This window comes from Choloepus didactylus, chromosome 11, assembly GCF_015220235.1.
Source record: "Choloepus didactylus isolate mChoDid1 chromosome 11, mChoDid1.pri, whole genome shotgun sequence".
NCBI classification, from domain to species: Eukaryota; Metazoa; Chordata; class Mammalia; order Pilosa; family Megalonychidae; genus Choloepus; species Choloepus didactylus.
The window spans coordinates 36,051,907-36,070,153 of record NC_051317.1 but is presented as its reverse complement, the minus strand read 5'-3'; the positions used below and the strand labels follow the sequence as shown (position 1 = coordinate 36,070,153).

Sequence of the window (18,247 nt, the reverse complement as noted above, 5' to 3'; positions counted from 1 at the left end):
TATTTAGCAAAGAGCCTGACACATAGTTAGCATTCAAAAGTGTAAGCTATTTTGGGCTGTTATTATTTTTATTTTTTTTCCATGTGATCTTGTTTTGGACACTGAGCTCAGCTATGCCCTGTGATAATTTGAGATCTTTGTATTTTAACACAGTATGAGCAAACAACTTCATTCATTCATTCGATTATTCATCCATTCAATAAACACCTCTTGAGAGTCGTCTGCAAACTAAACTCATTAATCCCGATTATGTGAGATCTGAAATTAAAACCTCAGTCTGATTCTAGCCGTCACTCTCCTCTGCCACCCTGACTCATCATGTCTGTTTTTCCTTGTGAGCATGGGGCTCTTTAAAATGGCCCCAGTGTGGGAAAGTATCCCCAAATCTCCTCTTTCCAGGGATTCAGCAAAAGAGGCTCCCACAATTCAGTTTGAGACTTTATGTTGTCTCCAACAGGGGGAATGAGGTGTATGTGATAACTGTATAAAAAAGAAACCCCTAAGGCCATAGCCATCCTTACCTTTGTACAAAAGTGTAAAATTCATCTTTGCCGCCTCACCCCACACCAGAGAGATTGAATTTGTAGCCTGCAGCCTGGTCAGTCCAAGTTTGGGTTGGCTTTTTGGGGTGCCTGTATTCGAAGGCAGTGTAACTCCTGGGTTGTGGTGCCCATTAGAACAGCACACAGCTTAACTCCCCTCTTCTTACACACCGAAAAGTCCTTGAACTGAAGGTTATGGATTCCCTGCAGGTTCAGGGATTTTCCAGGCTCTATGATTATCAAAGGTAAAGTTAGACATCCGCCTGTTTTCTGTCATTTATAGGACTTGTTGACTGTCAGCTACCCAAAGACCATAACAAAACCAGTTTATCAAGCAAAGCTAAGGTGATTAGATTTACTGCAATAAGGGAGAACACCACCATGAAGAGTCTTTAAATATTTCAAAAAGGGGAAATTAGGGCAGGGTATTTATAAAGTCATAGGTCCTTGACTGGATTTTAGGGTGGGTATTGCAAGGGGGGAAACGTGGGGATGCAGCAGAGTTTATATAACCTGATAGCTTTGGATTGGTGGGCACAGTGAGGCAAGGGTTGAAATGAGTCTTGAGGAGCCAACTCTTGATAAGCAAGCTGTTTCGTTAGCTCACAGTCTGCTCTTCCAGATCAGGAACCTCCTGGAAGGGCAGCAAGATTTTTGGTGGTTGGTCTCAGTGTGGTTTAACACAGGGATGGGAAAGAATGGTTCCAGGGTCATGAAACCCAGGGCCAGAAAATGGTTTTAGTTTCACCTCTCACACTTCTTAAAAATCATCAGATAATGAGAGTGCTTTCTCTGACTCTTACTTTCATTCTTTCTCTCTCACTGTGTTCTGGTTTGCTAATGCTGCCATTATGCAAAATACCAGAAATGAATCGGCTTTTTAAAGGGGGTTTATTTGGTTACAAAGTTACAGTCCAAGGGCCATAAAAGTGTCCAAATTAAGGCATCAACAGTAGGTGCCTTCACTGGAGGATGGCCAATGGCCTCTGGAAAACCTCTGTTAGCTGGGAAGGCATGTGGCTGGCGTCTGCTCCAAAGTTCTGGTTTCAAAATGGCTTTCTCCCAGGACTTTCCTCTCTAAGCTTCTAGGTGTGTTCTCTTAGTTTCTCCCAGGCAAACTCTGGGCTAGCAAAATTGTGCTTTCAACAGCCATCTCCAAAATATGTTTCTGAGCTCCTGCACATTCTTGGTTCTTTCTCCCGGACGTTTCTCTCTAAGTGCCTGTGTGTCCTCTCTTAGCATATCCCAGGGCAAACTCTGGGCTTCGTCTCTTAGCTAAACGTCCTTCTGTCTGCATCTCCAAGCACATCTAAGCATCAGCGTCAGCAAGCATCTGGGCCTGTGTGGCTCTTTTTAAAGGACTCCAGTAAACTAATCAAGACCCATGCTGAATGGGCAGGGCCACACCTCCATGGAAATGATTCAATCAGAGTTATCACCTACAGTTGGTTGAGTCACATCTCCATGGAAACAACCTGACAGAAATATCCCACAAGATTGGATTAAAACGTGTTTTGGAGGCACATAATATATCCAAACCAGCACACACTGTCTTTCTCTTTTTCAATCGTAGCATTTATGAAAGCAACAAAGTTATGTTTCTTTACTTAATATATATAATTTTGGGGGGCATGCAACTGCCAAAAAAACACAGCCAAAATATTAAGAAATCATTTTTATTAACAATGTAAGAATACAAAAATTGTCAGGTAAAGTGACATAATCTTTAACTGCAGTAACTATTAGGGAAGGAGGCCCAGGGCCAGCTTTCAAAGACTGTAAAACTCTGCCTAGATTCTCTGGTGGCATTTTTTCAAAGTTCTGGCATACCCAAGGTCATTTGGGAAGGCTATGGTTTCAAGCACACCTAATTTTATATTCCTAACAGTTGATCTCCTGGGAATTGAGAAATAGAGAATTCTGTGGTTCATTTATAAAATGCTCTGATCAAAGCTGAACCTATGACCTTCACCTTTGCCTACCAGCATACATTGACATCCAAATTATTTTCAAGGACTATTACTAGGAATAATAATAATAATAATAATATAACATGAAAAGAACTTCTCCCTTCTTATGTAGTAGCTGCATTGCCTTGTCCCCAATTGGAGACAAGCATGGTTTTCCATGACTAGAATTTAGCCTATTATTCCATTATTGTAAACACTTAATAGAAGGTTCTTAAACATTTAATAGAAGCATTGTAAAGTAACTAGGATATGCATTCTCCAATTGAGGATTGAAAGAGCGATAATAGACAAACCTGAGTCATGGCCCTTTCTTCAAAAGTTAGTTAATTTGACAGCCTTTTGCCTGTAAAATTACTTAGTTTAAAATTAAAATTATTTGGGCTCTGAAAACAGCACTGAAGATAATGTTTTAAACTATTAATCAAAAATTTAGGTAAATATAGACTCTTGTTTATACTAATTTATACCAGATTGGTCTAAATTCTAATGTATGCTTCTGATGCTGAAATTTGAATATCAGAGTGTCCTTTGGATCTGTTTGGCTTTAAAACAAGACAGCATCTCAATATTGATGGTTCCTTCTTATAACAAAGTTATTTGGAACATTCAGGAATTAAAGTATCTCTTGGGAAGCCAGGTAGATTTAATCAGCTTAAACTAGAATTTGCTATGTGTGTAATAGCAAAGATCTGATTTATTTTCAAATGTAAAACAAGAAAAACTCCTGTTCAACTATTCTTTAGTTATACACATTCTATACATATTTTGAAAATAAGCAAAAAAAATTTTTTTTGCTTATCAACATTTATGTGTACATGGTTATTTTTAAAACAATTTTGTCATTGGACCAGAAAACTTAACGTGCCAATAGAAGGATGAAAGTTTAAATTATTGACTATGACAATCCAATTTCTCCTCCTTTGTTGCCCCCCACATTTATCAGCCCTGGCAGCCCTTTCTTCTCACTGCTGTCTCTCTGAGACCCTCAATTTAGAATGATTCAGTGAGTTGAAATTCTACAAGGATTGACCTTCACCTAAGCCCCATGATCACTAACGTTTCCTCTCCTAGAATATTAAGAACTCAGTGGACATTTGTTCTCCTCATCCGCCGACTGGAGCTAAAAAGAAAACTTGAGTTTTGACCTAAGGCACTACTTCATGTTTCTAGCAACATTTTGGGAAACTTTAACTTCAATTCAAAATAAATGCTTTTATTTTTAAAAAGCATTAACCAGGAGTGGGATGGGACTCTTTTGAAGCACAGCACGTGTACTATCTGTAAGGACTCTCAAAAGACAACCCCAATTCACACCACACACTGAGGGCCACTACTTCTCAGAGGCTTGTTGGCACCTGACCCTTTTGAGAGAGTGTTTCCTTGCATTCACCCAAATACTGATGCTCACGAACAGGCACGTGCACACACCGTACAACACAGCCTCATGGTGTCAGGAGCTTGTGGGTTTTTCTCAGCCATCCTCTACCACCCCGGCTCAAGGTATGAAAAGGTGGGGAGGAGAAGACGGTAATGCGCACCATTCTCTCTTTCTTTCCCTTCTCCAGGTACACAAACAATCTATGTCAAGATACAAAAAAAGATAGTTTTATTTAAAATCAATCTTTATGAATAGATTAGTTTTAAATTAATTAACATTTATTTAAAGTAAATTAAGCTCAGCTGAACTTGGGCTTTGGTGTGAATCTTACCACCACCACTACCCGTTGAGAACATTACATTTTAGGTCTAAAGATTGTAACAAATGAGGGGTTTGTAGCAAAGTCTGTCATAGCCACGAGGAAATGTTGAACTTCATCATCATTTCAGGTTCACTATTACTAAAATACTCCTTTTAATCTGTATTTTTTTTCGGGATAGTCTTCAACCATTTCAGGAAGGAGAAGCCATAATTAGCCTCTACTAAAACAAAGTAAGGGATCAAATGAAAGTAATTAGGATTTTATTAAAGAACTTTTAATAAACCCAATTACTACTTATGAATATGGATAATCTCAAGAAAAAGAAGCATCCTGTGCCTGAAATAAACTATATTTTAAATATATTTAAAATATATAATTAGTTATTTGTCTTCTCAACTAAGGGTGCTGTCAAAATTATGCCGGGAACAGCAATAATTTTAAACTGATAAAGGAGAGCTATTGAATTCATAAAATTAAAAGAAAGATGCTATAAAACAGTTATAGTACTGGTTATAATCTGAAAGAAATTATACATATTTTCACCGGATAAATTAAAATTTGTAAGTGACCATTGACCAAAATGATAAACCATTTTAGTTGTACATTCAGAGAATTAATAGGTAACTTCTTCCAGATGCTGGATTCCACTGTGACCTCAACTTATTCCACAGTTTTTCTATAACTGGATTGGCTGGTTTCGAATTGTCGGGGAATTAATATAAGAAAATTGCCCAAATGCAACACCAGAGTTAAACCTTCCGATGCTAAACTGATTAATGTTTTTAGTGATATAAATTTTTCTTACTAGCTGAGAGCAGCCTTTCTATAAATTCAAGGTATATAATCCTATTTAAGTAGCATTTGTGTATTCTTATGTGGACTTATTATTTGTAATGTTACCTTTTGCTTCTGCCATTTTATTCTTTCAAATCATTGCTTCATTTTCTAGCACTATAACACTTAAAGAATGTTTGGTGCTTGGAACACATGGCATTCTGTTGGACTTACCTTATCTGTTTATTAATTACTTATTTAGCAGCTATGTGGTGAGCATCTAATGGGTGTCAGGGAGTATGGCAAGGATTTAGTGGTGAGACACAGACAAGATCCCTTCCTTCATTTCATGATCGGGACCATGGACATGTGTGTTGTGCAGAGAGATGGGGCAGGGCAGTGAGAGAATGACAGAAAATAAATGAGTCATTAAAAAGCATGGGAAGGGTTTTGCCATCAGGTCTATGCTGAAAATTAAAGCAGCAGAAACGAGAGCAAGTGTCTGCGAAGGTAGTTTCAGTTGAGCTGCTGCTGATCCAGAAGAGCCTCTGTGAGTTTAGTACATTTAAGGTGACCTGAGAATAATGAGAAGGATCAATGGAAGGGTCTGCGGAAGAATGTTCCAGACTATGGCAGCAGCGAGTCCAAGGAATCTGAGGCACAAATCAGTTTGTGTGTTCAAGGAGAAGAAATAAGGCCAGTATGGCTAAAAAATAATAATAACTAGATATACCATAAAGAATGCTCCTCGAGTGCAGGAGTTTTTCTCTTTTGTTAACTGAAGTATATCCATTCTATGTCGAAAAGAACCCAGCATATAGAAGGCCCTTACTATTTACTGAATGAATTAAAGAACCTGATTCAGTCTGAACTTAGAGAGTTAAGGAAGGGCCTAATCCAGAAGCTACAATATTCTAAGCAAATGGAATATCTTAAAGTGGGTTTGTGGTGGGCTGAATAAAGCCCCCTCCAAAGATGTCTGTGACCTAATCATAGGAACCTGTGAGTGTCACCTTAAACGGTCAAAGGGTCTTTTCAGATGAATAGATTAAGGACCCTGAGGTGGGGGAGAATCTCCTGGATTACCAGGTGGGCTCTAAATGTAATCACAAGCATCCTTACAAGAGGGAAGCAGAAGGACCGGAGTCAGAGAAGGAGATGTGTCGATGGACACAGACGTCAAAGTGCTGGAGGGCCTTGAGCCAAGGATGCAGGTGGTCTCTAGAAGCTTGAAAAGCCAAAGAAGCGGACCCTTCAGAAAGAACTCTGCCCTCCCACCCATTTTAGACTGCTGATCTCCATGACTGTGAGAGAATACATTTGAGTTGCCCTTAAGCCACTGAGTTTATGCTAATGTGTTACAGCAGCAAAAAGAAACTAATACAGGCTTATACCAAATTAAAGAACATGTTGGCTATTTAATATATTGGCGACATAAAGAATAACACTTTTTAAATAAAATATTTGTAATCTAAATTAAAATATATTTTAAATTTAGTTACAAAGTTTGGCTGAATCTTCCACCTATATCTTTTGTTCTCTCACAATGGAATTTAATAAGAGGAGAGAGGGGTCTTGGGGAGTAAGAGAACAAATGGATATAGGCAAGAACAAGGAGTTTAACTGGGGAAAAGTGTTGGAGAAAGGCAAGAAGAGAAAAAAAAAATGATCCCAGTTGGTAATGGGGACGGAGAGAGTAGGAGGGAAGGAAAAAGAAGGGATGAGAAGGGAACAAAGGTATACTAGTTATCTTACTGCAAAACAAATTACCCCAAAATGTAGTAGTTTAAAACAGGAGACATCCTTCTCAGTGTGTTTAGGAGTCAAGAGTCCAGAATCAGCCAAGCTGGGTGGTCCTGGCTTAGTGTCCCTTCGTGAAGTCACAGTCACCGGAAGTCCGGACTAGGGGTGGAGGATCCACTTCCAGAAAGGCTCCATTGTCCACTGTTGGCCGGAGCCCCAGTGCCTCACTGCGTGAACCTCCCTGGGGGGCTGCTGGAGAGTCCTCAGGACACAACACCAAGTGTCCCTCCAACAAGCAATCCAGGAGACGATGTGTGGCGAGAACTGCAGGACCTTTGGTCGTGACCTGGCCTCTGAAGTCACTCACAGTCCCTTTTGCCATATTCTGTTTGTCAGAATCGAGTCGCTAAATCCACTCCTAAGAAGAAGGAGTAGGCTCCACCTTTTAAAAGGGATGTCAAAGAATATGTGCACATATTTTAAACCACCCCCGAAGAAAGAAGAGGAGGGAATGAAGAAAAATTTGTACAAAACACCTACTTTCTGTTTTCCAGAGAAGATGCCTAGATATGTCCAGTTTCTTCTGCTAATCTCTCTCTCTCTTTGGCCAGGAATGATGGATAAGAGAGAAGGAGAGAGTGTGTGTGTTTGTGTTTGTGTGAGTGTAGCCAGATGGAAGTGTTTCACACTTTTGACTCCTGCCGGACATATCAACCTGTATGCCAAGTCTTCACACAAACACAGGTATGCCAAGTCTTCACACAAACACAGGTGCTGAAGTTGTTCCTGATCATAGATTCGATAAATCCAGGAAACACATGTGAGTTGCAGATATAAATTAAGACAGAAAATTCATAGATGCGGGTCAAGCCATAGAGATGAGTGATAATTTCATTGGAATGTGAATCATAGATGTAGCCAGCCTGGAGAGGTGTAATGAATGGGATCTAAGAAACGACCGTGCAAGCGGGACTCAGAATTAGGTTACACTAATTCATGAATTAGTGAGAAGGGTACAGGAGAGAGAAGAACCAGTAAAGGGGCACCTTGGACCACATGTTCTTTTTCATCCTATCACTTCCTGCCAGATGTTGAATTAGGCCTTTAATTTTTCTTTGATTTCTCCCTTTCCTCTCCGTACTTCTTTGTTGTTCTTTAGAAGACAGTAAAATTCACTTTGTTGTCATAGGTACCTTTAGATCATCTTAAAGTCGTTGCAAGTAAAAATGCAAAAGTTTGTCTTCACAAATTCACTTTTTAGAAGTAATGTATTTTATAGCAAAACATACCACACAATTCTTAAAACATTTTCAAGCCTTGCTTCTCATGTATGGGAAATGAAAGAATTCAAGTTTTGTTTCTGTATATTCACATTCACTTTATATATGTAGAACAGACACAAAAACTTTAATGTGATATTATTAAAAGTTAACCTAAAATATTGGCATTGTTATTAATTTTAATGTGCTTTTTAAAGTCAATTATTTTTAAGTCAATTATTTTACTACAAAAAAACAGCATTTTGCAAGACTGCGGAAGAATGTAGGTAATCATTTTGGTTCTTCGGATTATCCAAAATTCAGCAAAACTTCTCTTAATAAAGAAACAGCTTCATTTAAAAAAAATTTTAAAACAAGACAAATGCATATAATGTTCCTAGTATTTCAATTCAGTCAAATCAGAATGTATTTTGCAGAACCTTCTGTATACCAATTTGCATTCATGTGTATTTAGCTTAGGATGGGAAAAGCAATACAAAAACACACACAAGGTGTATAGAAAGTACACTATACAACTCCCATTATTCTCAGCATTAAAACTGGGGTCGATAAACTTTTTCTGTAAAGGGCCATATGATAAATATGCTTTGTAAGCTGCTACAGTCTCTATTGCTAATATTTAGCTCTGCCACTATAAGGCAAAAGTGGTCTTAGACACCATGGAAATGATTGGGTGTGGCTGTGTTCCAATCAAACTTTCCTTACAGAAACAGGCCAATTTGTCCCCATCCGACTCCCTGCACTAAAGGATGGATTGATAGACTGGGGCCCCAAAATATTTTTGTTTCCTTTGTATTCATTTAAATACAATTCCAGTAAATATTATTTCTAGAAATGGTTGGAATAGTTTGTCTCTGTAGTCACATTTTCATAGAACTGATTTTAAATTTTTAATCCCTTTGTTTAGTCATTAACAGTTAAACATTGCTGTGGTTTGCTAATGCTGCCATTATGCAAAACACCAGAAATGGATTAGCTTTTATAAGGGGGGATTATTTGGTTACAAAGTTACAGTCTTAAGGTGCTAAGGCATCAACAGTTGGCAACCTACACTGGAGAAAGGCCATTGGCATCCGGAAAACCTCTGTTAGCCGGGAAGACACATGACTGGCATCTTCTTCCTTTGCTCGCAGGTTGTGTTTCAAAATGGCTTTCTCCCAGAATGTTTCTCTCTAGGCATCTAGGGGTATTCTCTTAGTTTCTTCCAGGCTTACTCTGGAGTAGCAAAAGTCTACTTTTCGATGGCTGTCTTCAAGATGTCTCTGTTGTTTGCAGCTCCAAAATGTCACTCCTAGCTGCTCTCCAGAATGTCACTCTTAGCTGCTCTGAGGTCCTTCTGTTTGTCAACTCTTTTATATGGCTCCAGTGATTTAATTCAGACCCACCCTGAATGGGTGGGGTAACACCTCCATGGAAATTATCCAATCAAAAGACTTGCCCACAGTTGATTGAGTCTCATCTCCATGGAAACATTCAATCAATAGGTTCCTACCTAATCAACACTAATACGTCTGCCCACACAGGATAGCATCAAAGAACATGGCATTTTGGGGGACATGATACATCCAAACCAGCATAAACCTTATCAACTTTTGGTTGATATTAAAAGCGCCTTTGGATAGTTCACCAAGTGCAATGTAAGATATTAGTAAGACAAATTTCAGAAGTGAGTGTGTGCTGTTTCCTGTACTCATAAGAGTGGATGAAACAAAATTTCATCTCATTAAAATACATTAAAATCTTGTTTAATGAATAAGTTGGACACTGTGCATCTAAAGAAAACCATGATATTTTTTATTTCTGGTTTCTGCAGTGCTGGCATCTATTGAGGTTTGACTTGAGGGAGCATATGTTCTTTCTTTCATAGAAAAATAGAGTATTATTCTGTTTCTTTTACATCTGTGGGTACTGTTTTGAACAATGTACTGAATAATTATTTAAAAAGCATTTCATATCATGTTATAATGCATATGAAATACCTTTTCTAAAATTAGTTTAAAAAAGCCTCAAACATCCCATCGGTCCTAAGATTTTGCTTTTGCTCTGTCTCAGTTATTACTGTTACACACTGTCCATCTCAGGCAGGCCCTCCACTCCCCACTGCTCCTTTGTCATCATTTGAGGAAGAACATTCTCTGGGTCCTCCATGAGCATTGCTTTCAAAGAAAAGCCAACCTAACTGTCACAAGTGATACTGAATTTCTGGTTGAGCTGTTTGTCCTCAGACTCAGCCCTGATGCTGGCCTCTCCTAAGGTCCTAGGACACCCAAGAGTGGCCGATTTGACCTGGAAGCTGAGCGAATCAGACCACATGTGCACGTGGTGTTTGGGGATAAATGACTTCACCTCTCCTGGGTCTTGGTTATAATTTGGGTTAGTGGTGAATGAGGCCTGGTTGCTGTCCTCAGTTCCATCAGATCTCGCAGCCTTGGTCACTGCCCCTGGTGAAACGGAGAGAACCGCCCCCCAAGTCGTCCTCCCACTCATCAGGGGTTCACAGCACCCCCGTAGTGGGTGCATGCAGGTGCTGTAAAGCAGAGGGCACGCTCCAGGAAGTGTGGCCGCACCATCTCAGCCCTTCCTGCAGGCTTCATTAACTCCAGGAGGGAAAGCGGTTTTGAGATGCACAAACGCAGAGGCCACCAACAAGCTGTTTGTGTGTGTGTCTTGCAGGAGTCCTTTGGAACCTCTCGTCATGTGATGCCCTCAAAATGCCAATTATCCAGGACGCCCTGGCAGTGTTGACCAACGCGGTGATAATCCCCCACTCCGGCTGGGAAAACTCGCCACTGCAGGATGATCGGAAAATACAGCTGCATTCGTCACAGGTGCTGCGCAACGCCACTGGGTGCCTGAGGTCAGTCCTGCGATTAGCACCTCCCTTGGTCAGTCCTGACCAGTGCCGCCCCCGGTCAGAGCTGTGATTCACACCTCCTCCTGATCAGAGCTCCGATTAGCGCCTCCCCCTGGTCAGAGCTGTGATCAGCACCTCCTCCTGCCGTCTCCTCCGGTGTTCTGTTGTCATAGACTTCCTCTCTTTCCCTAACTTGAGCTGCTGTCTTCCTAAGGATTAGCCTTTTCTGGGAAGATGAATGTTAATAAGCTGCAGCTTCTGAGCCGAACGGCAATGTAATCTGACGCTAACCACGCAGAGTTAGGCCAGACTGCACGGGTTCAGGGCACCAGCCCCACGGGGCTGCCTCACTTCCGACACCAGCAGCAAGAGCCACCTGCACTCTGACTAACTGGCTACAAATTTGGGGGTTCCTACCACCCCCACTAGGTTTGATAATTCACTGGAACAAGGAAAACACTATACTTAGCATTACAGTTGAATTATAGCAAAAAGGCTGTAAATAAGAAGGAGCCAAAAGAAAAGTCACATAGGGCAAAGTCTGGGAGGGTCTCAAATGCGAATGTTTCATGTCCCCTTCCCGTGGATCAGGACGTTTCACCCTCTTGGTTTGTGGGTGTGTCTCACCCAGCAGGGAAGCCCTCCTGAGGGCATTGGATTGCATAGGCCTGATTGACTGAATGGATGTGCACATGGTGGAACTCAATCCCCAGCCCCCCAAGGTCAGCCATTACCATGTGGCTCCAGGCCCCAGCCCTCTAATCTCATGGCCAGCTCCTCATCCCACCCCACACTATAGTGTGAACTCCTAGAATAAACTCTCAGGTGTGGTGGAAGGTGGGGAGGGGGGGTTCCACTATGAGTAATAAAGATACTCCTATCACTTGGAAATTCCAGAGGCTAACTTCCAGGACTCAGGACAAAGGCTAGCTGTCTTACTGGAGGTCAGTCTACTTACTATGCATGTGGCAATGAAGTATGAGAAGTTAGCAAAAACTATTGCTGATAGTCTTTGTTAGAGGTATAAGCATCTTCCACTATGCTATCCCTACACCAGTGTTTGACTTGATCAACATGATCTCTTAGATGGAGATCAAAAAATAAACATTTAAATTCCAGCCACAGATGAGTAGTTTTGTTGAAACAGTAGTTCACAGTTATTTCACATGCTTTCACATGTCATAGAATAACCAGGCAAGCCAGTTGGCTGGGGAGTCTGTGACAGGTATGTCAGGATCAAGTTTACTGCCACCAGGAGCTATTTTTCTTCCTTTTTAATTATTCTCCATGTGACTACAAGAGCCTCTGATTCTTAGAATAGCTCTTTAATAAGCTGTGTTGTATTAGATGCTTTTTAAATCATAGAAAGTAGCATAGGTGTTGTAATTCTCTTTAATACACTTTTACAAAAAAAAAAAAAAAAAACCCAAAGTCTATTGAGATTTCTTAGAATCAATTTTATGTTTTAATTTTTGCTCTTAGCAAAGAAGGTAGTGATCAAAATATAGTTCTTTTAAAACTGTAGAGACTGCACTTCCAAGGATATTGTATTTTCTACCAAAGTTGGAAATCTCTGGATGAACTTATTTATGGAATGGGCTGGAATAGAGTGCTTTAAAACATAAGAGTCAAGTAATCTAAACTCCACACAAAAACATGCACGTGTGCTTTCACTCAGCTGGTTCAGAGCTGCCATTCTCCCATGGACGATTGATTTCTAGGTTCAAAAACCAGTCTCATGTGAGAAGGATCAAAATCACCTCAGCAACATTAGTACTAATGAGCTCGTGAATATTTATAACAATGTGCTCAGTCTCCAATCTGGAGAGCAGTGTGTTTGGGTGTGTGAGCGTGTGTGCACAGAGCAAGATGCAGAAAGTGTCCACCACCAACAGTGTCTAAGTGCCTTCACAGACAGGTATGAGGACCCTCTACCAATAGTGCTTTTCCTCCAGGTCACAAAATAATCAAGTTTTGGCGTGATCTCTCTGGACGAGGCTTTACCATAAGCCAAATATGCCATTCTCTGAAACCCCCTTTTGAGGCATCCGTTTTATAATGTCTTCAATTCAGTTGTCATTCAGAAACCTCCTTCCCTACCAGAAGAAATATAACCCTTCCAAAGCTGTAAGCACTTCACGTATTTCATAGCTGATTTTTCTGTTTCATTTGCTTCTAACTATCCTAAGTAGTTTTTTCTCTTTCTAGCATCCTCTACTTGCAAGGAGGTCACCCACTGCAGGGGAAGATGGTGGAAAGAAGTGCCTGAGAATGAGTGTAGAAATATAGCCAGTAAAGACTATACTTTACAGTATAAGTAATACTTATATTGTATTAATATAAGTAATACTTATATATAATATAAGTAATACTTATATTGTATAAGTTATACTGACAGAGCTGTATAGTTGCAAGGCTGTCTGTCAGTTGCAAGGCTCTCTGAATAATAGAGTAGCATAACTATATGCTCATGAAATTTGAAGTAAGGTTGTAGGTCACCAAGACACAACCTGGTCCAGTATTTTCCCATCCTTCTGAGTTTAGTATCTGAGTGACAAAGCAAAAATCATCAGTATATACTGAATATTTAACACCACCCTTAATTCATTACCTGCTACCCCTCCTATACAGAGAAATGTGTCTTCTCCTTTCTTATTTGCATGTGTTTATGGAATATTCTACAGTGACAAGCAAGTTGGACTAAGAGAGGAAGAAACAGCCCTGGGAAGGGGCTAAATGAATTTATCCAATAGACTCCACAGATGAAAGGTTTCAAGAAATTTCTGCTAGTATTTGCCTTTTACTTAGAGCCAAGTTTGACAACACATCAAAATGCTCACAGATGTTTATTCATGATGGAAGATTCTGGATTTTAGTGTATGAGATTATTTATATTCCTGATTTTTTTCCAACAAAGCCTAGAGTTTTATTTACCAGAAATTACCTTGTGTAGTACTCCTGCCTTTCAGTCAGTCATCTTATCCTGTGAACATTTGCTGAGTGCTTGCTGTATGTTGGGAGCCAGCGAGGCAGAGATGGACTTGGTTCCCATCAGAAACTCACAGTCGAGCGGAAGAAAATGACACCCATACAACTGGCCCCAGTATAATATCTCAGTGGTGTTTTACTGCTATGGTTAGAGTAAGCCAGGAGGAAACACTGGGGAGAGAGTGACTAATTTCAGGTTGGGATGATCAAAGGAACTTCGAGGTTCAGGTGAGATTGGATCTGTTATCAGCCAGGGTTCTCCAAAGAAATGGAACCAACAGGATATATGTGTATATATATTATGAGACTTACTTTAAGGAATTGTCTCTTGCCATTGTAGGGACTGACAGGATTTGTAGGGCAGGTTGGCAGGCTGGAGATCCCAAGGAGATTGGATGTTATGGTCCTGAGGTGGGATCTCCTCTCTCTGAAACCCTGTGTTCTTTGCTCTTAAGGCCTCCAGCTGACTGGATGAGCGCACGCACATTGTGGAAAGTGATCTTAACTTACAGTCAGCTGATTGTAGATGCTAATCCCATCTACGAAATACCTCAACAGCAAAATCTCAGCCAGCCAAACAACTGGGTACCACAATGTAGTCAAGTTGACACATAAAACTATCTCTCATAGAGGCTAAGCATCCAAAAGACTTCACCAGTCAGATGAGGGTGCAGCGAGAAAGTGTTAGCACCAGAAAGAGGGGCAGGCCACTCTGGCACAGATTTGGGAAAAATCTGAGGCACGTTGGAAGATCATTCTGTTGTCTACAACCCTAGGCGACTGTAGGTAATGCCACTGGCAGTCGTTCCACTCCAGATGATGAAGGGCTTTCAAAGCAATGCTAAAGATCTATACACTTGAATCTGTGGAAGCAGGCAGCTGTGGAGAATGTTTGAACAAGAGAAGGAAATACTCAGCTATATCGGGGATGACAGGACTGAGTGAAGCAGGCAGGGAGGCGGGAGGTGACAGTAAAAGGGCAGCTGTGAGTTTCCCAGGGAGCCCTGTCCCACATGCTTCATTTTTCAGATAGCTTCTGTACAAAACAGTGTCTGTTTTGTTCCATTTGATTAAATTTAACTGTCACTGATCTGTAAGTGTGTGAACTATTTTCCTAGCCCTTTATAGTTTAGTTCTGCTTTTCATCTTGTAATTTATTCTTTCTAATGATACTATTAAGATTTACTTCCTATATCTTATCCAATTGTTTAGAATATTCTTATGGAACAAATAACTTTTTATTTAACTGAGACCCAATAAATCAAATCTCAACAAAAGTGTATCAAACACACAGCACTGTGCTAAATTATTGATCATGCAATAGAATCAGCACAAGTTCTCTTGGAACTGCAGAAACTATTTGAATATGGACTTAAAAGGTATAAATTTCAACCAGATCACCTCAGTTTATAAATCAGATCTGGGCTTATACCTTTGCAAAGAACATTTTTTCTATGAAAATATTTAGAAAGAATTTGGCACTTCATAAAACAGAAGAACAATATTTATTCTCTAATTACTTTTAGGTACTAAAATGTATCCCTTGTATAAAAAATGATGTAGTGAGTTTGTAAAACACAATGATACAGTAAGTTTGTGTAATATTTGTCTACCTCAGTCTGTTCAATTAATTTATAGCTTTAATCTTGAAAGTTATGTAAATCAAATAAAAATACCACATTTATGTGTTACATTTATTTTTCCAATGTGTCATAACTACCGCTAGCATATTCTATGAAATCTGGCAGAAACATAAACATATGATTTAGAACTTTGTTACACTGCTAACAGAGAGAACAAGTTGCATTTGGCCTGCAAAGTGTGTGCGTGTGCTTAAGAAATTAAATATAAAACTCTGGAAAGAGTCGTGACTGGTTTAGTATAAACAGAATTAAGAATCACAACTGACTAACACTTCAAGTCCTCTGATTTGATTTACGGGGGTTATACTGTGTTGAGGCAAAGAAAATGAATAACTGAAAAATTAAAACATAATGTGCACAAAGTATTTTTTACTAGTGAACTTACCCCCCTTTTTTAGTTCTTTTTTTTTTTTTTTTTTTTTTTGTATTAGGGAAGCATTTTAAAAATAAAGGCATTATTGTTGAGGCCCATTCTGTCTCATTAAAATTTTTTCAATCATTTCTTTTTATATAATTGAATTTAGAAATTTTCACAGTCTTTAAGTGTTAGGAGTCAAATATAATTAAGTCTTTGCCGTAAGTATACATTTTATAAATTTGTTTTGAAATTACATTTCCTGTGAATAAAAAAAAAATACAAGTTGCCATGTAGCATGAGATCACGATTTAAATATTTTTGATATGTGAACTGTCAGTTGAATTGGATGCAGTGACTGTCCTAAGGTGATGTTTTCTCTGATACTAGGTTGAAACAGAAAATCTTCTTCCTCAAGAATTGTAGAGAAAGCCTTAAATGGAGATGTGTATGTGTGTGTGTGTGTGCATTCATTCATTCATTTATTCATCTATTCATTCATCCCAAGGTTTGACCTGACAACCTAATGGATGTTCATTTAATCACTTCATACATTCCCAATACAGACTAAATTTTTTAATAAAATTAAAATGAATATGTATAGTCATAAAATCTCCATCTTCCAAGGGCCTGAAAGATCTGCCTTAAATACATTGTTTATTTTTGTATTTATTATAAGCTCACCAAGCTCATATTCAGTGAGATGTAAAGACCACACTTGAACCCCATACCTTGACTCCTGATCCAGACCATTTCCCCCATATCACACCGAGTGGGAATATAAGGCTACATGACATGAGATGTTAACAGAGTTGCGCTTAAAACAGCAAACGACAAGCTGACCCTCAAATGACAACTCTTTACATTGTGTTGGTGCCTCTCATTCGCTTCTCCACATGTGCTGGAGTTGTCCACTCAGCCTTTGATGGCCACTGCGTTGCCCTCCCACTGCGATCTTGCTTCCCCTCGTCCTCTCTAAAGCCCACAGGAGGGAGTGTGGAGGCCGTCTGGACACAGTTTGTCACCTGGTCCAAATTGAGTCCCTTTTGCCCACCTCCATCTTAAATCTTGATTTAGACAGTTAATCAGAGCTACCAGTGCCTCTGAGCCATGTCCTGTATAAGAAAGTTGACATTATTTTTCCAGTCCTCAGACTCCTCCATCCTTTTACTGATGACTTGAATATGAGATGATATTTTTGGCTTATTTCCGAACTGTAGTTTCAGGAATATGTAAAGAAAATAAAACACAGAAGAAAATGAAAGTCTTTTCCTAGGACATTATTTCCTAAACCAGTGTTCTAGTTTGCTAAAGCTGCTGAAATGCAGATACCATAACATGGGGTTGGCTTTCACAGTGGGGATTTATTAGTTTACAAGCTTACAGCTCTGCAGCCACGAAAATGTGCAGATTGAGGCAACGTCAAGACAGTGCCTTCTCTTGAAGACAGGCTGCTGGTGATCCGTGGCTCCTCTGTCACATGGCAAGGCACATGGCGGTGTCTGCTGGTCCCCTCTTCTGGTCCCCTCTTCTCTTCTGGGCTTCGTTGCTTCCAGTTTCTGGCTTTCTCTCTGTTTCTGTGGCTTTTCTCCCTCAGCTTCTGTGTCTTTCTCTCTGATTTTCATCTCTTTATAAAGGATTCCAGTAAGAGGATTAAGACCCACCTGGGGCAGCCTCTGCTAAAATAACCTAATCAAAGGTCTCATCCAAAAAAGGGCCACCCCCACAGGAATGGATTAGCTTTAAGAACATGATCTTCTGGAGTCCATGAAGTTTCAAACCATCACAACCAGTGGAGCTTACAAATCCAGTAGAAGGAACTTATGGTCAGAAAGGGTAAATTTATCAGGTTATTAACCGAGTTATTACTCTTAATTTGTTTTCTTAGTAGGATTCAGATTTGTTTATATCATTTCAGGGTGGAAAACTGAGGTTAAGAATTTAAGCAACAACTATTCTAAAGGAGATCCCCTTTTTATTTTTCAGAAAGACAAAAAAGCATTGTTATGAATGCAGATGTACCATTCTTAAATAGCTGAAAGCTTAGCAGAGAGAAATTTTTAGTAAAATATACCTAAGGCTTCATAAACTAAAATCTAAAAAGCTAACACTGTCTTATCTTTACACAATTTCATGCAATCTTAATAGACACTGTCCAGTTTCTCAGGCATTCCCTTTGGCAGTAGAAATTGTACCAATGTCAATTATTATGCCTTCGAAACACACTTGGGAACAGGGTACACTCACGGGAGCATTCTAAAGGCCAGACACCCCTGCGTTCGGCTTCTCTAAAAGGCATGGTGAATCTTCATGGGATGATGTCTTATCATATTGACATAGCAAAAAAGTAAGCACATATGAAACATAAAATGAAAGGCAGTGCCCTTAGTCCTTTTCC

The 18,247-nt window shown here is 39.6% G+C and overlaps 1 protein-coding gene across 5 annotated transcripts in view; it reads left to right on the top strand.

Moving 5' to 3' along the window:
* The window catches only part of CTNND2 (catenin delta 2), a 1,032,924-nt gene that overhangs the window by 826,250 nt on the left and 188,427 nt on the right, over nucleotides 1–18,247 (top strand). For all 5 annotated transcript variants that reach the window (XM_037798888.1, XM_037798890.1, XM_037798887.1 and 2 more), the window contains one exon: nucleotides 10,683–10,866. In XM_037798888.1, coding sequence (XP_037654816.1) covers nucleotides 10,683–10,866 — 184 coding nt within the window. The remainder of the gene's footprint in view (nucleotides 1–10,682; nucleotides 10,867–18,247) is intronic.